General features: G+C 42.9%; 1 protein-coding gene across 1 annotated transcript; it reads left to right on the top strand.

Annotated features, from left to right (window-relative positions):
• Positions 1–331: 331 nt before the first annotated feature.
• CDX2 (caudal type homeobox 2) lies at positions 332–22,397 on the top strand. Its single transcript, XM_039356790.1, has 3 exons — positions 332–1,310; positions 12,710–12,855; positions 20,462–22,397. The coding sequence occupies exons 1-3, from the start codon at positions 410–412 to the stop codon at positions 20,660–20,662; spliced, it is 1,248 nt and encodes a 415-aa protein (XP_039212724.1). The 5' UTR covers positions 332–409; the 3' UTR covers positions 20,663–22,397.
• Positions 22,398–23,553: the final 1,156 nt, after the last annotated feature.

Below are 23,553 nucleotides of genomic sequence, written 5' to 3'. Positions count from 1 at the left end.
CTCTTCAAATTCTTTTCCAGAGCTGGTGGCTTTTGGGGTTTTCTCTCTCTCCCTCAATCCCTCAGTCTCCCCCAATATCTTCGGGGGGGGGGTTGGTTATTTGGGGGGGTTGCAAGTGTCACCCACACAGACGCACAGATATACCCAAGCGCGCCTCCCTCACTCATTTTTCCTCAGACCTCCCGACTGAGTTTCCATTCCCACCTTATCCTTCCTTAACTGACCCCCCCTGCCGCCGCCCCCCCCCCCAGCTGCTTTCTCTTTTGCAAGTCCTTCGGATTCAGTCCTTTGAACCTGTGATTGGAGGTTAAAGTGCACCAGGTTGCAATGGAAGAAGGAAGCTCTTAAACAATAAATGCTTGGCTATGTTATTGTGGTCGGGTCGCTGCCCTCTCGCTTATCCTTTTAAATGCAAATCTTCCTTGGGGGGCGAGGAGCAGCGCGGCGGCCCCGGTGCCTGCCCGCCTGCCCCCCCCCTCTCTCTTTCTCTGTCTCTCGGCTCCCTTTTCCCCTCCCTCCCTCCTCCCTCTCTCCACGTCACCTGCCTCGGGTCGTGGGCCTGGCCTGGCCATTTCCAAGAGAGCCGCCTCAAGAATCGCTCATCCTCCGCAGCTCCCGACGGTGCCGGTTGCCTGAGCCTCCGAAGCCGGCGCGCCGCGTCTTTGCGCTCCGAGGAAGCCGCAGCCCTAAGGCCGGGGCAGCCGCAGCCGCAGCCCAGTTCGGCTCAGCCGGTCCCCATCGCCGGTCCGCCCCCTTCCCCCGACTCTTCCCGCAGCAGCATGCAGAGAAGCGCCGCTCGCCTCGGACCACCATGTACGTGAGCTACCTGCTGGAGAAAGAGAGCCCCTCCATGTACCCCGGCTCGGTGCGCCACGCGGGGGGGCTCAACTTGACCGCCGCGCAAAACTTCCTGGGCTCCCCGCAGTACCCGGACTACGGCGCCTACCATGTGCCCGCCGGGATCGGACTGGACAACGCTCAGTCGCCGGGCTCGCCCTGGCCGGCCGCCTACGGCACGCCCCTGCGAGACGACTGGAACGGCTATGGGCAGGCGGGCGCCCCGGGGACGGCGACCGCCGGCGCCTTGCACGGACCCAGCCCGACCGGCTTGGCCTACGGCCCCGCCGGAGACTACCTCCCGCACCCGCACCACCCCTCCCAGGGACCTCCGGCGCCCCCCTGCGGGGTCCCCCCTTCGGCGGGGCTGATGCAGCCTCTCCACCCGCCGCTCGGTTCGGATCCTCTCTCCCCTGGCGGCCAGCTGCGGAACTTCTGCGACTGGATGAGGAAACCCACGGCGGGGGGACCCGGTAAGGCGGAAAGGGCTGGCAGGCTGGGTGGGGGGGTGGGGGGGAGAGAGAGGGAAGGTGAGGCGTTCCGAGGAGAAGTGCCGGGAGCCCGCCTGGCCTTTTGCCTCTCGGCCCGGGAAGGGAGGCAGCGGCCAGGGCCCTCTGCACCAGCTCCGATCCCCTGGGGCCAGGGCGCTCCCGGCCTCCAAAGGCGAAGGGGAGAAGGCGAAGAGAGCCGGCGGGGGCTGAGCTGACCGATTCCAGAGTTACGAGACCCGGCGCTTCCACTAGCGCGGCGGTGTTGATCGGCTTCGGGGTCCGTGGCTTTAAAATAAAAAGCGCCGGTCGACCGCCTGCTTTCTTTGGGCGACACGAGCCCTGCTGTCCCGGTTCTCCCCGATAAAGAGAGAGAAAAAAAGTCAACTCTCCAGAACCTGCTTGGCAGGGAATCGAGGATGCGGCAAGGCTGACCGTCGCCGCAGTCAGAGTTCGATCGTTTGGTGCGTGACGCGTGCACGTGTTTGCTTTGAGCGCCCAGCTTCCTTCATGCCCACCCGGCCCACTTAAAAGAAAGAGCTCCTGCCCGAATGCCTCGCAACTCCTGGCCAGCCTTTCTTCCTGGGAGGGGTTGGGCGAAGGGGCTCTGGTCTCGACTCCACCTTTATTCCCATACCTGGAGGGGCTCCATCCAAACTACCATTCCAGGTTTGAAAGTTTCGGATAGACTCGTGGGTGTAATAATAATAAAGTTGGGAGGGACCTTGGAGGTCATCTAGTCCAACCCCCTGCTCAGGCAGGAAACCCTATACCGTTTCGGACAAATGGCTGTCCAGTCTCTTCTTAAAAACTTCCAGTGTTGGAGCATTCGCCGCTTCTGGAGGCAGGTTGTTCCACTGGTTAATTGTTCTCACTGTCAGGAAGTTTCTCCTTAGTTCTAGGTTGCTTCTCTCCTTGATTAGTTTCCACCCGTTGCTTCTTGTCCTGCCTTCAGGCGCTTTGGAGAATAGCTTGACTCCCTCTTCTTTGTGGCAGCCCCTGAGATATTGGAACACTGCTCTCATGTCCCCCCTCGTCCTTCTCTTCGTTAAGCTGGACATACCCAAGTCCATCAACCGTGTGTGTGCGTTTGTGTTTTGTCATTCAAGACAGTTGAACTCAGTGAAAATATACATTAATTTCCATTTGGATTTCTTTACATATTGTCGCCGTTTGTTGAGCCATTGATTTCAAAGGTGTGTATGTGGGTGATGAAATGGGAAAAAAGAGAAGGGGGGGGGAGAAAATGCCTTGACATAAAATGAGTGCGAGGAACTGGAAGGATGTCTCTATTAAGAGTATTTGTGCTTTATTTCTTCTATAACGAGTCCTAATCCTACGATTATTTCTGAGGAAGTGCCCCCCCCCTTTCTATTTATTGCTCGAGAAGCCTCGAGCGGCATTTCGTCGGAAAGCTTCACAGGGCAATTGTAATTGCAAAGTTTTTCACACCGGCCTGGAAATCACAACTCCCACTGAAACCAAGCTGCTTCTGATTCTTCAGGGCAAATAGGTGGCTGAGCTTACAGAGAGCGCCGCTTCACAGAGGGGCGAATGCGAAGTTCGCTCTTTTTGCCGTTTATACGGACCCCATTCTTAGGCTAAGCTGCCTGATCGGCCACAAATTTAGCAAAAAAAAAAAAAAAAAAAAGACGGGAGAGAGGAGCAGAGAACAATCTGCAAAAGAAAGTTTGATTTGTTTGTTTGGAATTTGAATGAGCACTGCAACTTCCACACTACAGAATCTACGAGCGCCGGTTAGAGACAAGCACGGAAACGAGGAATAGGATCCCGCCTTTCCCAGAGTTGAATATTCCCAAGGCTATCCATAGGGAAAGGCCCATGGATCGCTTTGTGATTCTTTTGGACCCCTCGGCCAGCCCCGGTGCAGCGTTACCTGCCCGGGGGGGGGGCGGGCGAGGAAACGGGTGGAGATTCTCTTTCGATTCTAGCTGCATCTGATGCTCCAAGACGTCCGCTAGTTCGCCCAACAATCCCGGATCAGCTTGGATCTGTCGACTTCCTCCAACCCTTTCAGCTCCGTCAGTGGCTTTGGAATTGGCTTACTCGGCTGGCCGTTTCCAGCCCCTTCTTTAAAATAAAAATAAAAAATGCCAAACTGAAGTCAGCTATCGGCAGGGCATCTTGTCCAAGCCAACAAAAATGCACGGAGAGTGCCCTTCCCAGCAAAGCTATTCCGTGGCAACGGAGAGAACATCTTCCGGGGCTTCGAAAGGGTCCAGCACTAAGGGGGCAAGTGGCGACTTTCAGCTTCGTCTAAGGCCCCCTCGGTCTCAGCAGGGCGCGTTCAGGAGGTTTCACGGGGCACAAAGCACTTCAAGAGCTCGTGCTATTACAATTCCGCGTTTTAAGTACAGGCCAGTCTTCACAGGCACCTCCTAAACAAAGCTCGGGGAATCTTAGCAGGCTCCCCTAGAAATTCGCTTTCTTTTCCCAAGTGCCTGTTGCTATAATAGACAACCGTTTGCTCTGGAAAGTGTAGTGGCCCCTCCGGAGCTGAACGAGAGCCGGAAGAACAACGGTAGACATGGAAAACAGGCAGGACGAGGCTGTTCTCCCTCCGGTCGTTTGTCATTCAAGACACCGGACTACAGAGTCCATATATTTTTAGGCCAATGGAATTTGGGCAGTTTCGCAGGGTCCAGAAGCGACGGGAGGTGACAGGGTGGGAGCAGGCTGAAGAAGCCTGAAAGAAACCTCGGTGCGAGGCGCTACAAGGGCTGCCGAGAACGTGGCAATCTGTCGAGATTTTGACAGATAGCGCCTATTATCCTTCCGGGAGCAAGGATCGAACCCGGGAGCAGGACGGGCCTAAACGGTTTCTCACTTACGATGTTTGGACCCGGGGCACTGCCGCAGAGATACGTGAAACCATTTTCAGAGGCCCCCTGCTTCGTTTCAGTTGTCCCGCCCCGACTTCTCCAGATGTGCTTTTCGCCGTGGGAAACTAGAGAGACTTTTGAATGATTCTAGAACTGGGATAGGGCGAGAGCTAAAATCTTGTGGATGTGGGATAAATATTCGGATCTTTCCTTTCATTTTCGGCCTTAAAAGATACTAAACCCGCGTGCAGGGAAACAAAACAGTGTTGACTGCAAACCAGGGTGGGAAATCAACTTGACTTGCTTAAAAATAAATTCAGATCAGAATTGGAAGATGAGGAATTCTTTTTCGGGTAGTCCGATGCAGATTTAATATTAATCACAGTATCCGTATCTAAGAGTTGGATTCCAATGAGAACTGGGATCGATTCTTTTGCACAGAACCTCGAGCCATGTTTTAAAAGAAGGTTCCTTGACAATCCACAGCATATAAATCTGCATGGGACTACCCGAAAAAGAATTCCTCATCTTCCAATTCTGATTTGAATTTATTTCTAAGCAAGTTAAGTTGATTTCCCACCCTAGTTTTTGCAGCCAACGTTGTTTGTTTCCCTGCATGCGGGTTCAGTATCTTTTAATGGCGAAAATGAAAGGAAAGATCAGAATATTTATCCCACATGCATGTAGGCCGTATTTTTGAAAGCGCCCTAAAACTGGGAGAATCGGTTACTCTGTATAGTTCCAATAAGCTCGGGATTCTGACTAATATTCTGTCCTTACATTATATAGGAGTGCGTATGCGTGCACACACAAACGCACACAGAGATGGGCAGAATTGCTTGAATAGAAGGTTCATTTGCGTGCAGGCGCGTGATCAAAATGCCTCCTCGATCCCGTCCTCCTAAACATTTAACTAAAGAAACATGAATAAAATGTGGAACTTGCTCTCTCTGCAAAGTTCAAGGCGTGCAGCACGTAGAAATTCGAGCGAAGCAAGAGACACCTTCCTCCAGAACCAACCTCGAGATGAAGCCAATAGCAGCATCCGCTGAAAGGAGTCCTCCAAAACGGGTGGGTTTGGGCTGCTTTTCCTAGAAATTTCAGGGGTTCTCAACCTTGACAACTTTAAGACTTGTGGACTTCAACTCCCAGAAATCCTCAGCCAGCAAAGCTGGCTGAGGAATTCTGGGAGTTGAAGTCCACAAGTCTTAAAGTTGCCAAGGTTGAGAACCCCAGTAACAAACACCCGTGAGGTTTGTGCGCAGAAAGCTTCCCGAGATTTGCCGGCCAGAGAACTTCCCCCGCCTGGTTGTCTCACCTGGCGAGGAGCCCTGAATTAGCTTTCCAGTCGGAGTCTCTCTAGTTCTTGGTCGACCGTGGCTGGCATTCGTCACTCCTGCCTACGGACGATGGGGGTTGTAATCCAGGACAACTAAGGAGCATCGTCCGCTTTGGTGTGGTGGTCTCCCACTTTGGCTCTACCCGCCTTGGGGGGGGTGGGGTGGGGGGTCCAATATTCCGCCTTGCCGGAATACTCTTCCGTCAAATTCTTTCTTTCCTGCAGATAAAAGTTGGCGAACCGCCCCAAATACGACCTTTTGTCTAAAACAAGGTCTGTGCCAACCTCTCTCTCTCTCAGGCCCAGGCGCACCGCTGAAGTGAACGAAAGCTTGGCTTATACCAGGGGTTCTCAACCTTGGCAACTTTAAGACTTGTGGACTTCAACTCCCAGAATTCCTCAGCCAGCAAAGTCTTAAAGTTGCCAAGGTTGAGAACCCCTGGCTTATACGGAAGGGGGTCCTGGGTACCCTGAGACAAACGACGAGTCTTATTCCCCACTCCCCACTCCGCGAGGAAAGGTTGCTTAGGGGCGATTGTCCGGAGCGCTAGTTCCGGTGAGGCTGACGTCGGACGTCAGGGGAAGCGAAGCCTGGAGGCCTGGTTACAGCCACTTACAAGATTTTTTTTTTTTATAACCAATTACAGTCCAATAAATCATCGGTGACTGTGCGGTGAGCTTTCTATTGGTTTCTGACACGCCGAGAGCATGCCTTTAGATTCCCCTCGCAGCTCCGGCGGCTGCTGCACCTCGCAGGGCGCCCTGCTGACAGTCCTGTGGTTGTTCCTTGTTTTAAACCGCCCTTGTTCCTGTTCCCACTCTTGGAGAAAGGAACAATTCGGACAGAGGGCTTTCCAAAGCCGCTGAGACAGGAGACATCTCCTGTCTGTCCGCTTCCCAGCTGCGGGTCTGGCTTCTGGGCCTCGGTAAGACGCCTTGCCCTCCGCCCTTGCTGGGCCACTCTTGAAGGATTTTCGCCTCGCAAGAGGAACGACCGGACACTTGATGAAACCTCCAACTTGTCTCTTGTTTTCTCTAGTTGCAGTCCTGGGCGGGCTTGAATCCAGGGACTGGTTTTTCTTAAGTTCGTTGCCCCTTTATTCTTCGGGATTTCCCTTCTAGGAAATTGAAGTCCTCTTAGGCGGTTGCAGAGAGTCGAAAATGAAAGGTTTCTGTGCCTACTTGCTGCTCTAGAGATTCTCCCTTAGACCTGATCTCATTTGCAAGTGATTGTCAGACTTGGGCATCTGCCCAGTTGACAAGCAACTCTGCACCTTTGAAAGGCATTGTTGGACTTAATCAAAACCGTTGTAATTATGATTCACTTTGTCTTACTCCCCAATCTTTCTCCTTTCTTCCTCTCCCCAGTCTTGGTGGTGGTGGTGGTGGTGGTGGTGGTGGTGAGTGCCTGCACTGAACTGGGATGGCTTCCCTTCCAAAACCCATGGCATCCAGTCCAGGAAGGTGTCCTTGGCAAAATGGGAATGAGTATTACTTCCGCTTAACTGGATGAGATGGTATTTTCTTCTCAGATGAAGGAGAGCTGGGTCATGGAAAGAAGGCCAATGTGATTTAATACCCTGGTTAGAGGCCCACTAATGTTCCCCCTTATTTGGATTGGTAGGATTCACCCTACAGAAGTGCACTTAGGACTGTAGTGATGGAAGATGCTCACAAAAGATGGCTGGGGGGAGGTCCAGGCACCCTTTGTGATGATAACAGTGGCGCTGCTTGGAGCCCGGACTTTCCTCCTGGGCAGCCCCCCCATCCCTCCCTACTGGGAGTAGAAACTCATCTTGCTTTGATCTATACCTTTCCTCACCATTGTTTTCTACTTTTCCCTCCCCGGAAAAGAAGAGAATGGAAGACAGCCGAAGACAGACTTTCACAGTCAATACTGAAATATATCACGCCCTTTCCAGACCTGCCTCTCCTTTGTTTTAGGCAGAAGACGTGGGGAGGGGTGCTATGAATGTAGAGGGCTGGTTCTGGTTAGATCACAAAATCCCTTTCCCTGGCAGATCAACAGAGAAAGGGATCCATTCCCTTCAGATTTCTACCCCAATAAACTGCTTGATGTTTATGGAGTCATCCCCTACAAATCATATAGTGGTTGTCCTTAAGAGTCATAAAACTCAAAAGCATCATATTGAATAGCATGTACACAAATGCATATCATATGCATACACCCACAGATACAAACAATATATATACATATACATATACTCCTTGCTGCAACCAAATGTATGAATATTATATATTGTGTGCATTTCATATTTTGTATTTAAAAATAGTTGTAATAGTTTTGAAATATTTTATCTTTTAAAGTGAAACAGCATTTAGCCAGCCTCAGTTCTGAATAGCCAAACAAAGCAAAAGAGAACAACTATGATACCTATTTCCTTATAATAAAAACTCACTTGATTCATTTGAAATTTATTTCTCAAAAGGCATTCATATGCTTGGCTAAAAGAAAAAAAAGAATCTCTGTAAAATGGATTGTTTACTTTTAAATGTAAATACATACAAAAGAGACTCATAGAATTTGTTTTTATCTTCAGTCTTCTTTAAAATGTTTAAGAAATCCTAAATTATTAGTTCCTTTTAGATTCACTCTGCGATCCAGTTGATTTCTTCCTCTCCTGGTCTGGATAGTTTTATATATTCTCTATCTTTTTATCCATCTTGTTAAAGCAAAATTCTGATCTTCCAGAAATGGACTGATTTGAATCTCCCATTAACAGCTTCTGGCCTGGTCAACTATGGGAGATGAGACCTGAAGTCCAGTCCAGGTCACATTGGCTTTTCCTCCCCTTTTTGCATGCTCTGTCCTACCAGACAAAATATCCCAAAGCAAAGGATCTCTCCCACCATCAGTAAAAAATACTTTCATTTCAGTTGGAGCTTGTTATACGCAGCTATTTAAAAAGCACAATAGCCTTTACTTATTTTGAGAAAAAAGAAAACATGTCCATTCAAAAGTAGGAACCTATATTTTTAAGTAGTCAGAAATCATTTGTTTTCCAAAACTCTTGTACAGAGAGATCAAGTGCCAAAGGCTTGTCATGATTTTTATGAACATATTATAGATTCTACAATTCCTCCATTGTTTTAATATCAATATTACAATGACCTCATCACTGTTATGTATTGTGTATCATCTAAAAAGTGTGATGTAATATCATATAAAAAGGGTGCCAGGGCTGAAGTTTTTCTGCGGTGTGAAGATGTATATTTAGAGTTATTGCACAGATATAAAAATTATGGTACTACAGTGTTTAAGAAATGTACCCGAATAGAAAATGTATATAGTACATATGAAAGGAGAAAGAAAAACAATGATCAGGTGATTCCATCCCACCCCCACCCCCTTTATGGCTTAAAATCTCAGGAGGTGCAGATCACATTTTGGGATCATCTCCTTAATCCCCCATTTTCAAACAATTTGGCTAAATGGGATGGGAATCTTGACCAATGGGACTTCAATTTCCCCCTCGTTGGAAAAACTGTTTTCATCATATTATTCATTATTATAATATTGTAATGTATTATATAATATTACTTATTATAAAGAGCTCAGCAAACAGAGAGCATGGAAACCAAAATACAACTCTTGGGGTCACCCTGTTTTGCCAAACCTTTCTTAATGTCTTTGAGTGAAAAATATAGACCCAAGTATTTTAAATCCTGAATTATATCCTGGAGAGACCCGGCACAACCCTCCTTTCTTAAAAGCGCGGACCCCCCCCCTCCGTAATTCGACAGGGTGGAAAACAGTTTCCATTCCCATATTCCTCTTAGGAGGAATCGCTCCCAATTCTTCCCAGGCGAGGCTTACCGAGCCCCTCCCCCCAAAAAAACAATTAGATGGGAGGTGATAGCGCCGCCTAGGCCTAAGTCCGCGGGGTTGCGATGCGGGGAGCTGGCGCTTGGCTCAGACGGACCTGGCGGCCGGCCTTCTTCAGCTCGGCGGCTGGTGTCCCCGGAGCGCCCATTCGGCTCGGCGGAGTTACACCAGCGGCGCTTTGAGGCCTGGTTTGATTGGCCCAGTCGAGCCAGTCTGGGCCTGAACCCACAGGGCCTCCCGGACGGGCCCTCTGATCTTGGCTGGGCGGGGAGGCGGAAACCAAGGGGAAAGAAATACTGGAAGAGAATCCGGGGACCCCGAAACAAGAGAAGAGTCTCGGGGCCGCGGTGCTGGAGTTAGCCGGGGGAAAAACCAGGGGCTGGCAATTCTTTCCTTTCCTCTTAAACCGGCCTTAGAGGAAGGTAAAAGAAAAGACTGCAAAGCTTCCGGATTGACTACTTGGCCTCTCCCAAGGATCTCAGCCAGTTTTGTTTTTTAAAAAAGATTACTCCAGGAAGGATTTTAGACTCATCAGTCCAGCACAAAGAGAGAGAAAAACATAATGGAAAACTCTCTTAGGGTAACTGCTGCAGCTGTTGTCAAAACACATGAAGTTCAAATTGCTGGATCAGCAGGTTGAGAAAGGAAGTTCTAGCAAGGATTTCCAAACGACCTACCTCCCCCTTTTTATTTCTTGGCCTTCTTCAGTTCTTCCTGTGAACTGAAATGGCTTTTTGGTGCCACATCTCTAAGTGACTATATTGAAATGAAAGATTTTATATTCTTTAAGATCAACTGGAGTAAGAGCCTGATAATGGCACTCTGAAAGGTAGATTGTCCAAACTGTTAAAAAGAGAGTCCGTTTGCTATGGATGGTGTGGATACCCCCAGCTAGAATGATTAGAAAGAAGTGAAGATTTTATGACCATTGATATGAATGAGGGAAGCATCATCAATCATTTTATTTCATCATTGTTTCTTCTACTACTATTATACTTAGAAAATATCTTTCAAATAATATTTTTTTCTGGGCAACCTGAACAATCTTTGGGGCAGGATCTGATGTCAAAATGTTATTGCTGCTCAATGCTAATCCAAGCATCTGTAAGAATAAACAAACAGAATAGGAATTACTGCAGAGTTAAGCAAATTCATTTTGCTTCAAGATTAAAGAAAATTGTGACTCCAAGACAATCCCAGATAGCTGGATATCATCCCCAACAGGGAGCTCTAATCTACTCTGGGGAACAAAAAATCACCAGGAATGATTTCAGTGTATAGACAACATTAATACAGAAGTGGAGAGTTTTTCAAATTCCCATATATCCTAGATCTAAACTATAAAGAGCTTTAAAGATTCATAACAGCACTTGTGCCAAGAAATGGAGCAAAAATTAGTATAGTTGTTCAAGAATTAATAGTATAACAGAATAACAGTTGGAAGGGACCTTGGAGATCTTCTAGTCCAACCCCCTGCTCAAGCAGGAAACCCTATACTGTACCATTTCAGACAAATGGTATCACTTCTTAAAAATCTCCAGTGTTGGAGAACCCACAGTTTCTGGAGACAAGTCATTCCACTTGTTCTAACTGTCAAGAAATTTCTGCTTAGTTCTAGGTTGGCTTTCTCCTTGATTAGTTTCCATCCATTGCCTTTTGTCCTGCCCTTAGGTGCTTTGGAGAATAGATTGATCCCCTCTTCTTTGTGGCAACCCCTTAAATATTGGAACACTGTTCTCATGTCACCCCAGTCCTTCTTTTCATTAAACTAGATATATTGAATTCCTGCAATCGTTCTTCATATGTTTTATCCTCCAAATTGGCATGATGTGCTTACAGATTCTTTGTTCAAAGCTGACAATTTCTCATCTGTGTTCTCATCTAACTGGAGTTGCTGGACTGTTGTCAACATATAGCTTGTTAACTAATCAAACCCATAGGTTTCCAGATTGAAGGTTATTTTTAAGATGATTATTTGGCTAACATGTTTATCCATGTATACAGGTAGTCCTAGAGTTACGACCACAATTGAACCCAAAATTTATGTTGCTAAGTGAAACATTTGTTAAATGAGTTTGCCCCATTTTATGATTTTTTTGTCACAATTGTTAAGTGAATCATTGCATTTGTTAATATTTAGTAACATGTTTGTAAAGTGAATCTGGCTTCCCCATTGACTTTGCTTGTCAGAAGGTTGCAAAAGGTGATCACGTGACCCTGGGATGCTGCAATTGCCATAAATATGAGTCACTTGCCAAGCATCTGAATTTTGATCATATGACCATGGGGATGCTGCAACAGTCGTTAAGTGTGAAAAATGGTCATATCACTTTTTTCAGTGCCGTTGTAACTTTGAACTGTCACTAAATGAACAATTATAAATAAAGGCTTACCTGCATATGGTAATCCAAGTTACCATTCTCTATGTGGAAAATCAGAACTTGCACCCAAAGAAATACAAATGTATACAAATACTAACTTGACTTAGAAATAAATATTTCTGAATCGCTTAGATCTTCATTCTAAGTTGAAAAAAAATGTTAATGTAAATTGATACAATTTTGAATGGTTGTACTAGTTGCTTGACATATTCTACACCACAAATATAATTTAGCAGGATTGTGCCCAAACCCTGTTGAAATTAATTGCCAAGCTCCCATATGCAACTCATTTCAGCAGATCTTATGCATACAAGGGAATGTCTCAAAGGTATCTTGTAAATTAACTAACATGCACTTAAGTCTTTTACCTTACGTTCAGAATTACTTAAGAGTGCATATTCATTAGGACTGCAATGTGTATATCATCCACACAGAAAGCTGCTTTTTAAAGCACATGTTCAAGGAGAAATTGCTTTTAATTCTAAGCACTGATCATAACAGGCCCAGTTACAATATACACCCACAAATCAAAGTGCAACCCACCCTCCAACACACTGGCTTATGTGGATGTGTTTGGTTTGGTGGCCATAAATCCAGCAGCTGCTTTCTTTTTACAAGCACTCATTGTTTGAAAATCACTTCCTCTTTGAGACAGACATTTAAGGGTTTAGTAAGTTTAAACTAGAAAAGAAAAGGAGAATCCTTCCATAACTTGTTGGAGTGGGAGGTGGTGAAAATAATTGGCAGCTGAATTTTGGAAACTGAGAGGAAAGATCTAAATCTTATTTGGAATTTGATTATATTCTAAAGGAGATTTCCTTCTTTTCCCACTGTGTTCAGAAACTCTTCATTGCTGGAAGCTAGTTGGCATTTTATGTATAGCCTAAGCTCTGGTTATATAACTTCAGAAGTGAGCATTTAAATATGATGCTGCCAATGAGCTTTCTTCAACTCACTTATGTCTCTTTTCCCAGTGAAAACCAGGACGAAAGACAAGTACCGAGTGGTCTACACAGATCACCAGCGACTTGAGTTGGAGAAGGAGTTTCACTATAGCCGTTACATCACCATTCGGAGAAAAGCTGAGCTAGCAGCCACACTGGGATTGTCAGAGAGACAAGTAAGACTGCTCTGTGTAATGTTTCCAAACTTCCCCACTCTGTATTTAACCTCCCTCCCTTCTTTCAGTAAATATTCCTGATCTTACTTTTGTTTACAGTAATAAATACACATAATACACCAAAGTGTTTGTATTAAACAGGGCACCCGTCTTTTAAGAATATGTAAATTAATGTCCCTTTCAGTATGAAACAAAGGGTGTTTTAAGAATGGGAAAAAATACCACTTTAATTTACTCAGAGTCACTGTAGGATGATAGACAGCTGTCCAGAGTTTGGGAAACCAGTTCTATCCAGCCTATAGTGGAAATTTCAAGAATGCATTTCTTATGCAGAATAAGTGCTCTGCTACCCAGCTTCTGTCCTTTTTGTAAAATAAAAAAGGGTTATCACATAGAAATATTTGTCAGAGACCCAGGATTATACTGTTGGTTGCAGTTGTTGGGCATCCTCTAAATGGAAAAGAGATGCTTATTGTGCAATGAACTAGTGCTTGGTTTTAAACAGCTTTCCTGACTTGGTAGCCTCCAGGTGCTGAAAAATATGTTAATTTACTCATAAAGTCGTGTCACCAGGCACAAAGCTTCATTATAAAGAGTCTGCTTTTTAACCATGAAAATCTCTTTTTGTCTCTAATTTCAGCCAGAGTTAGTACAAGTAGTATTAAATTTCTAGGTGAAGATAGATGATGAAGAGGCCATTTATCTCATAAATTCTCTCTCTGCCCATAAGGTGAAGGCTGTGTGTAAAACGTTCCCATTTCATTACCACAATCCCCAAAGTTCATAAAAATACCAAGTTTATCTAATGCATCTCTCTTAATCCAGCACTTTCCCGAACAGCTAATTGATCCAGTTTCATAGCTAAGGATTTGTACCTGGATCTTTTCAGTCTTAACTTCACTCAATACAATTTAGCAAGTTTGGCTGCACCCCTACGCCTGACCTGGAATGAGAATGGGCTAAAATGGACTGCCAAGCTCCATTGGCGTAGGTCCTAAAGCCACTTTCAATCACCATATGCTGGAAATTGGTAGCATAATTCCTGCCATGATCAACATTAACAAATTTAGAACATACTTCAAAATAATCTTAATCTAATGAAAAGAAGAGGGAGGACTGTAACCTTCTTCCCATACACCTCAAAGACTCCCATACCCCCAAAATGTTTGCCCCTACTCTCATTTGCATCATCCTGCCCCCCCATACCAAAAAATATTACATGCAACTTCCAGCTATGAAAATATTCTCACTTCTAAACTATAATATTGGGATATATCTTTATCCCCTCATTGAAATATCACAATTTGGGAGAGGGATTCAGATACCAAATTTAGATTGGGAGAACCTAATATTTCTGGAAAATACCCACAGTTATTTTTTTTTCATCAACATTGTCAGCTAGCATGTTCTTAGTTTTGGCATTTTGTCCATTCTTTTTCTAGTTTTGTATGCTGCATAATATTCTTGTTAGCATCCATATGATAAGGACGAGAATGCTATGTACACAGACATCTGATTATTGGTATCCAAGCAGAATATTCTGTTTTCCAAAAGCTAACTATGAACATAAATCATGAGAAATTGCAAAAGATCTTTCACCTAAGATTATCAACCTACCGGTACTTCAGAACACTGAGATTTTTCTATATCTGGAATTATACTTTTCCACTTTTGTACTTTTTTTTTTAGTGAACCAGGATCAAAGTGGGGAGTGATTCCATGGTACTGCACAACAGGAAACATGCACAAAAGCATTTTGCTTTTGTTTGCTTCTGCATGTTTTGGGAGAGGGAGTGATTAAAAGTTTACTTACATGTCTTAAGCCATATTGATGGCTTGTACAACTTATTTCTTTTGCTGACAAATGAAAGCCACTGGAAAAAATGTCATTGTGATTGTGGTTTGCCATTAAATGTTATTGGCAAGATCTAGAAGCCACAGAAAAATGGAGGGGTCTAAGGGCTACATATAGCCTGCTGTCCAGTTACTCCCTCTTGCTCAACCTAAAGGTAGGGCCAACCTGAGAATCAAATTTAAATGCACACAGCATGAGGAAGATTTAAGGTACTGTAACAAACTGTAGGTGCTTTTCAGGTATTTGAAGAGCTTAAAGATTTATAACTTTTATACTTTTATATATGTATAAGGAAATTTACCAATAAATGAATTAGATATTTTAATCAAAACTTTGCAAGCCATAACCCAGAATCTGTTGCAACTATCAGGTTGATTCAAATGGACACAATTGATATAAATGTCCCTTTAAATATATGCAGAATTAATTATTCATCAGTTCAGAGTCATTGTTGGCACTATCACTTTCTTTTTAACAGATGTGGTTTTAGGGGAATAACATCAAAAAGAGGGGAAGAAATCCCTGTAATTTAGAGCAGTAATAATTGTCATTGTCTCAGCCTTTATTTTTTACTTTGTTTTTACTAGGGAATAATTTCTTTGTATTAAGTAGGTTTTCTTCAGCTTATACTAAGACTTGAATTATGACCCAAGCAGAAGATATAGGAAGTTTAATAAAACCTGCTATCGGTGGGTGGATGGATGGATGGATGGATGGATGGATGGATGGATGGATGATCTGTCATCACGTTGGTATTGATTCTTAACTTACAGTACATGGATCTTCTCCAGGATTAACTCTCCCCATCTGCTCCTTCAGGTCTTCCAATACTGTATCAATCAGCACTGTAACTGAGTCATCCACCTTGCTGCTGATCATCCTCTTCTTCTCTTTCCTTTCTCCTTTCCCAGCATGCCTTATAGACTTCTCAAGGGAGTGCCTCGGTTATAATATAATAAGAGACCGGGTCATTTGCCAAGTGATATTTGAGTGAACACTTTGGAATGATTTGTTCTATGATCCACTTGTTTGTTTCTTGGCTATCCATGATATTCTCAAGAGTATTCTCAACATCAGTGTTCAAAAGTGCCAATACTTCCTGTCTTCCAACTCCAGCTTTGGTTTCCATTGAGCACCATAAAGAAAAATGTTGCAGGATTCTGATGTTTATAGGCATCATGGTGTCTGAATACCTTTTCTAGGATAACTTTACTCTGCAAATTCTTGTCTCTGAAGTATTTTTGAATGCTAGTTATTTTGCTGTTAATAGTTGATTTTAAAATGCAGAATCTATCTACCATTTCACTATCTTCATTGCCAGTTGGTTGTTGTTCCTTTAGTCCAGGGATAGGCAGCCTTGGCTCTTTTATAACTCGTGGACTTTAACTCCCAGAATTCCAGAGCCAGCATGGCTGGCTCAGGAATTCTGGGAGTTGAAGTCCAGGAGTCATAAAAGAGCCAAGGTTGCCTACCCCTGCTTTAGTCATTAGCTTGATCTATCATTCTATTTAATTTTACTCTCATTTTTTTGCTGCACCTCTTGGCTTTCATTACTAGAGCTTGAAAATCATGGGCGTCAAACTTGCAATATCACGTGATGTGTCGCGATGTATCATGACTTTTTTTTCCCATTGCCAGCAATGGGGCGGGCGTGGTTTCAGTATGATGCATCCGGCCCATGGGCTGGCAGTTTGACATCCCTGTTGCAGATCATTTACGGTTTCAGTGATTCTGCATAGTGAAGATTACTCTTGCATCCTCAGGGTCATGTTATCAAAATTCAGATGCTTGGCAAATGACTCATATATATGGGAGTTACAGAGTCCTGGGGTCATGTGATCACCTTTTGCCACCTTCTGACAAGAAAAAGTCAATGGGGAAACCAGACTCACTTAACAACCATGTTACTAACTTAGCAACTGTGATGATTCACTTAACAACAATGGCAAGAAAGGTAATATGGGGCAAAACCCTTAACAAATGTCTCACTTAGCAACAGAAATTTTGGGCTTGATTGTGGTCGTAAGTCGAGGACTACTTGTACCTTGTTTACCTAGAGCCGGATTATTTTACTTTCTTCTGTCCGGGCCATGGCTTCTTTTCCTGTGGATAGGTTTTACATAAGGACAATGATATGTTCTGGGATTCCTAATTTCCTTATGGTTATTTTACAGCTTGACGTGGTCAAAGCAATCAAGGGCCTTTCTAAAGTTAGTAAAGAACATGGCAGTTTCATTTTTATATTGTTTGGCTTTCTCAGTGATACAACTTGCATCAGCAACAGCATCTCTCATTTCTTGCCTTTTAAAGCCAGCTTGAACATCTGTCATTTCTCTTTACATGTAGGGTTTTCTTGGTTGATCCTAAACATTATTTTAGTAGCATATGAAATTAAGGATAATGTGCAATAGGATGCACACTCTGTTAAATTTCTTTCTTCAGTGTTGTTGTGTAGCACCTATCCAATTGTGTCATTCTTTGCTGCATCAGGACGTTGATATTGATGATATTGGTATTCCTGAAAAAGGATGAGCAAACAAAAACCTGTGAGTTCCACCCAAATCAAAGTATCTTTGCTTTCCAAACATAGGAACTAAATATAGAAAATGTGCATATAGTAAATGCACCATGCTTGCTTGTGTCTTTTTTATCTGCAGCATCAAAATACATGGATTGAAGACTGGCATATACTGTATTGTTTTATTTATTTTATTAAATTCATATGCGACCCATCTCATTGCCAGATGATTATATAAAGATGTGTGTAGTTTTTATATAGCATAATTATACTTGTAATTTTAATTGTTTCTATATTTACCTGTTCGTAAGCCTTCCGGAGTCATCTTATTGGTGAGGACAGCATAATACATACATACATGCATGCATGCATGCATACATACATACATATATATCAGTTTAGGAATTCTCTTCACTTTGCTTGCAACTAGATTGTGCCTTGTAGTTTTTATCTATTTCCTATTGATGCCATTAAACACTTGAATTTAAACAAACTTAAAAAACCTGCATGGATTAAAACTTAAGTACACCATGGGCAATCTAAAAACACATAACATTTTTACATATTGTGTCTGTCCTTCTTCCTCATTTCATGCAAAGATCTCTACTCTTGGGTGCTTTTCCTGTCATCTCAGAAGAGTCAGGATTGGTTCTATGAACTCAGGGCCATGAAGTTACCCTCTGTATATTACCAGAAGAGGCATTTGCTTCCATATTATAGCAAAAGTCCTCGGTGTATGATACCAGTTAGTGTAATAATTTAAAAGTATATAAGCAGTAAGCCAGAATATTTCTAGTTCAATTTCCACATTTCCCATTACAGTGTGGGCTAAGCTGTTATCCCTCTGATCCTCCCATCTGTAACAGGGGTGCAAATGGGAGGAAAAAATGCAGGGTCATTTTAAAAAAATACATGCAAAATATTCTGAATGCCCCCAGGTGCTAAATATCGTGAGGAAAGATCTTACTGAATGGGATGGGTTTAAGGTTTCTTTGATCTCCATGGAATCTAGGCATGCCTAAATGTTTGCATTTAGATTTGAATTTAAATCCAAGTGTCCAAGTGCATCTATTGTACAAAGCCGGTTATTGACCACCTTTATATACCAACACTGCCAGATTTTGTTTATCTCCTTAGTTATCAGTGAAGACATCTTAGCATACCCTTTGCTTGCTTAGTTGTTATTGCAAAACACACACACACACACACATACCCCTTCATTTTCAAAGTCCAATAGACTTGTATTTCTAACTTCTGAGCACCACCCCTGTTCCCGGTGTCCTTGGCATTCCTGGAGGTGCATTTGTTCTGAGTCAGCTCCCACATGACTAGTAGCTTTGCTTTCCCTCACCCCCCCCCCCGCAGGTGTTTTGGTGAGTATTAAAAAAACCCCAGTCTCTAATGTGCCTTAGATTTTGCTGTTACTACTGTTGAATTTGGGAAATAAACACTTTCCCCCAATAAAATTCATTTTAACTGTCTTTACTTTCCTTTTTCTCCTCTTGCTCTGAAAAACACAAAAAGGCCCCAGCTTTCTACTCTGATAAAATCACCACTGTAAAGAAACCTTTCTAAATGCAAATTAAATGTGCAATGCACACTATTTTCAGTCTTAAACCTACAGAAGTTTTCCCCACAAATAAGAAAAGTCCTTGTCCCTATTAGATGTTGGCATTAATATAGTTGAAGACTGGACAAAAAAATATTTCGTATGTCAGTGGATCCTGGAAGCATTTTGATCTGTTTTGTAGTAGTGTAGAGCTTGAAACCCAGCTTTGGTTGAAGGACAGTAAGCAGGATATTTAGGTATAACATGGTGCTTTTTTTGGAATATGCCGATGATATAAAAACATTGGGGTGGGGGGTACCATATTCCTTTTTTGGTCATGCTGAAGTTTGTCAAAATGCTGTCTACTGTCATAGGTAGACGAAGCCTACTGTATGTTTCAAAATCACCTGTTTAGGCAGTCACAGATAACTCATGCACTATTTGTTCTAGAGAATTGTGTGGTAAGGTTTGTGATTTGTAAATCATTTAGCTTCACAATTAAGATCTCGATCGCATAGGCATTCTAATTATGTGATGTATAATTGTTCTGAAGCAAGCTTCACTGGATTGATAGCACTGAATCTTATAAAAATGCACATACAGGCTGCATTTACATTCTCAGTATCTTGAGTTATATCTGGCAATGCTTAACTAGGGAGAGTCATAGTTCAGTGCTAAAAAGCAGGCTTTGTATGGAGAAATGCTCAGGTTCTGAGTTCCTGTCTGTAATCTTGGAGTATCATATATGGGACAGTAGTATGCTGCATGGAACAAAAGCATAATTTACTATTAGTTACATTGCTTTGATCAACATCCCCAGATTCTGGTGTAAAACACTCAATTTATTATCTATTTTTTTAAAGATGATGTTATCATACATCATCTAACATTTAGTTCTGAGTTTCTAGTAGTCTGTTCCTTAGCTTAGAACATTTGATTAAAGCCCTATCCCCCAGCATGCTGGCTAGGAATTCTGGGAGTTGAAATCCATGCATTTCAAAACTGCCAGGGGTTGAAAAACACTGTCTTAAGGCTAGCCAGATTGAGAGAATAGACAAAATTCGTATTCTAATTTTACAACAAAAGGGATAAATTTCTTCCCTGTAAGAAAACAAGATGGCCTTCTCCTTCCTTCTAAAAATAAATGATCTTTCTGCTTAGATTCTCAGGAATTTATTACAAGTTTATCCTCTGTCTCCAAATCTCCACTAAAAAAAAGGGTAGGAGGGAGAACTTTGCTTTTCTAATCCAATCTCTTCTGTATATTTACTCGGAGAAAATCCTGTTGTACTCTATAGGTAAATTTGCATAGGAGTATTATGGATAAAGCTCATCATTGTGCCCAGACTCACAGACATGAGTACAATCCATCCAAAGCAGTATTAGCTGAAGTGGACATAAATCTCTGCCCTGAGAGTTGGTGGCATCTCCCTGACCTTGCCTGGGCCTAGTTCAGGGGTAGGCAACCTTGGCTCTTTTATGACTCGTGGACTTCATGAGCATAGCTGGCACAGGAATTCTGGGAATTGAAGTCCATGAGTCATAAAAGAGCCAAGGTTGCCTACCCCTGGCCTAGTTAATACTTGGTTGGGAGACATCAGGAACTCATGGTTGTAAGCTGGACTGTGAAGCTGAAAATATTCAGCTCTCTATGATTAACACTAACTCTGTCTTCCTTCCCTAGGTGAAAATCTGGTTTCAAAATAGGCGGGCAAAAGAAAGGAAGATCAACAAGAAAAAGTTACAGCAATCTCAGCTTGGGGGAGTGCACAGTGGATCTGAACCCATGAGTCCTGTCTCCTCCATGCAGGCAGGGACACCTGGCTCTGTTCCCAGTGGAGGCGTGTTGGGTGCTACTGGCTTGACCCCAACTGTTGCACAGTAACAGCAGTTACAAGGAAAGACTGAGCAGCGGAAGAGTTTCTGCATTCCATACAGAAAAAGAAGAAGAGACTGCCGGCCACACACCAGCCAGCCTAGGAGGAAGAAAACCACTAGTCCAAGAGTGAAACCGACGAGGCAAGTGGTGACTCTCCATATCCTGCAACTAGGATGGACTGCACTGAACAGCCAGCTTCACACTTTGGGATTTCCTGCCCATTTTTACAAAATATACTGTAAGCCAACCAAGTTCAGATGGGACAGGGGAAGGAAGGGAGTTGATTTTCCTTAATTTGTTTCATTCTTGACCTGGATGTTGCCATAGATATCACATAACTGACACTTAACTCTGGAATGGAAAACAACTTTTCTCAGGGAATTGGGCCTGGAATGCCTGCTTGTTATTCCTGTTTTTGTTTTGTTTTGTTTTTTAATTACCAATGTGTTGGGTTCATGATAAATGTTAATGGGGAAAAAGAAGAAATTAAACCAGATTTTACTTTGTTTTTCTGGTATCCTAAACAAACTGAAAAGGAGAATCATTCACCTCCCAACTGGCAGAAGAACATAAAAGAAGGAAGCTGCTGAGATGCTCTGAAGCAAGTCATTGGATGGTAATTTATTGAAAACAAGCATATAAACAAGCAATGGTGATATTATGTCCAGATTCCTACCTGCTGCCTGGCATCTCTTTATCTCTGGTGTAAGCACACACTATGGACATAAAAAAATATGTTTTTATGAGGACTTCTTTTTTCAGTAGAGAATATTTTTAAGGTAATCAGCTTCGCACTGAGCCTTACTTGTGATCACGAGCATCCTTTAATCTTTGTTATCCTATCACTGTTGCTGCCTTGGCTGCTTAACAAATATAATGTCTGTATTTGAGTGATGGGGTAAATATTTTGAGGACACCAATTGGCTGTTGAAATATATTATCTACCGCCTCCTAAGATACAGGCAGCTCTTCCCAAAATAATCCAGTAGCTGTTGAAGCCTAGCTTCTTACATCAACTTGCCTTCCCAGATATCGAGGAGGGAGAACAACATCTACACACTTCGATTCAGTGATGGATGACACAGCCGAAGCTAGTTTTGTTACTGAACGATTAGCAGATTTTGTGACATATGGGCTTGAGCAAAGAAAGCTGATGTGCTCAAGAAGGGGGAGTACTAGGGTTACTACTAGGTCATTCTGGAACTGATTTAAGTTGCAAATGAGGAAACTAGATTTCTTGGATCTGGCACTGCTGGCTGCAAGGTTATTAAAATCCAACATAATTAGAGAATCCTGACTGGGGCATATAGCATCCCAATCCTTAATCCAAATTTGGAATGGAACTCTGTTTATTCTAATAAGAAAAAACATCATTTATAAGAATAAACGCAAGTTTTTGATCATTGTACAGGGCTTCTAGAGTGGGACCTATGAACATTTGCAGCCTAACTTTTAATGCCAGTTTCTGCAAAAGTCTGTCCATTTTGGAATGGGCAGGACCAAACTCAAAAAGCTATAATCAATGACATGTGAATTTGTATCCACGAGTACCCATGCTGGCCAACTGGCATCTGCCAATGATATTGATTTCTCTTTTCTCCATTCATCCCCACATCTGCTGACTCGCATCTTTGGGGGGGTCATTTGGGAGCTGAGAGGTCAAAGAAAGTGCAGCAGAGTCCACTAGCCTTGATTGTCATCCATTTACTTGAAAATAGATTTCCTAAAAAAAAAAAAAAAATGATCTGAGCCATGTAAATTAATAATAATGAAATAATTTATGTATTGAATACATATGCAAGCACTCTTACGTTTAGAGCTAGAATGATGTGCTCTAATTTTACATGTTTGATCTGACTTTCAAATAAAACATGTAGAATTCATGCTGTGAAAAGCACAAACAATCCAGGAAAACTGCTTTGAGCTGAAGCCAACTTTATGGAAATGAAGCTGTGCCCTTTTTGCTCACATCCATTCATTTCAATGGGATGTAAGCTATGGAACCATAGTCCTGGATTCCATCCAACTCAGAATTTCACATGAAGCCTCAGATGGGCACGGCTGAGAACCTGTATGCTGTATTGCTTGGTTTACTTAATATGATTGGATTTATGAACAGATGGATAAACAGACGGATCTACTAATAGCAACTTGTCCCATCTATGGTCAAAGCATTATGGAATCTATCATACATCCTGTGAGATGTTTTCATTGATTTCCAAGAAAAATCACAAGTGCTTGGAATTTTTCCTTTCATCAAGACTCTTTATTTGGGCTACCAGATCAGGGCTGCCAAACACATGTAGCCTCTTGGGCACCTGTGCAATTTCAGAGATATAGCTCATTGGTATTTAGATACTAGTCCCTTTGAAAGTTCGAACAACTTTCAGAAAACAGCCTTAAGAACTGAGAAAGACTTCCCATATTGGAAATCTGCTTTAGAGAAAAACGGATGGAGCTTAGAAGGAAAGCTCCACAGTGGAGGAGAAAAAAAGGAAATACTTTTTGAAATGTTGTGAATGGTAGAAAGGAGGAAAATATGTTAAGATCTTGGAATAAGACCTGTCTACATCCCAAATAGAAACCAGCTTCAATGATTTCAGTGGAAATCATTTCTAGCTTTAAGGTATCAGTTTATTGCAAAACCTCTTCCTCACAAGTCTGAGATTTAGATGTTGTGAGGAACCATCTAACTTCTCTTGGTTAAATTCTTTCTAGTGAGACCCCCAAATTCCAGCTGTTTAAACAATTGGAAATGAGTTTAAGTGTGTAAACATCCATACTTGCTTCCTTTTTCTTTTGAACACATCAACAGCATGATTCTGTGAACATTCATTCAAGGAAATCTGGCTATTCAGAATTAAAATCACACTGCTACTTTCTCCATCTAAAGTGGA

Source organism: Crotalus tigris, unplaced genomic scaffold (genome assembly GCF_016545835.1).
Source record: "Crotalus tigris isolate CLP2741 ecotype Arizona unplaced genomic scaffold, ASM1654583v1 scf7180000017573.2180621, whole genome shotgun sequence".
NCBI lineage: Eukaryota > Metazoa > Chordata > Lepidosauria > Squamata > Viperidae > Crotalus > Crotalus tigris.
Note: the sequence above shows the minus strand (reverse complement) of the source record. Positions and strands in the feature narration are given on the sequence as shown.

Excerpts from the sequence above, each read along its gene's own strand:
- CDX2 (XM_039356790.1), top strand. The coding sequence starts at position 410 with ATGCAAATCTTCCTTGGGGGGCGAGGAGCAGCGCGGCGGCCCCGGTGC. Across the intron at positions 1,311-12,709 it reads ACCCACGGCGGGGGGACCCG|TGAAAACCAGGACGAAAGAC; the intron begins GTAAGGCGGAAA and ends CTCTTTTCCCAG. Across the intron at positions 12,856-20,461 it reads TGGGATTGTCAGAGAGACAA|GTGAAAATCTGGTTTCAAAA; the intron begins GTAAGACTGCTC and ends TTCCTTCCCTAG.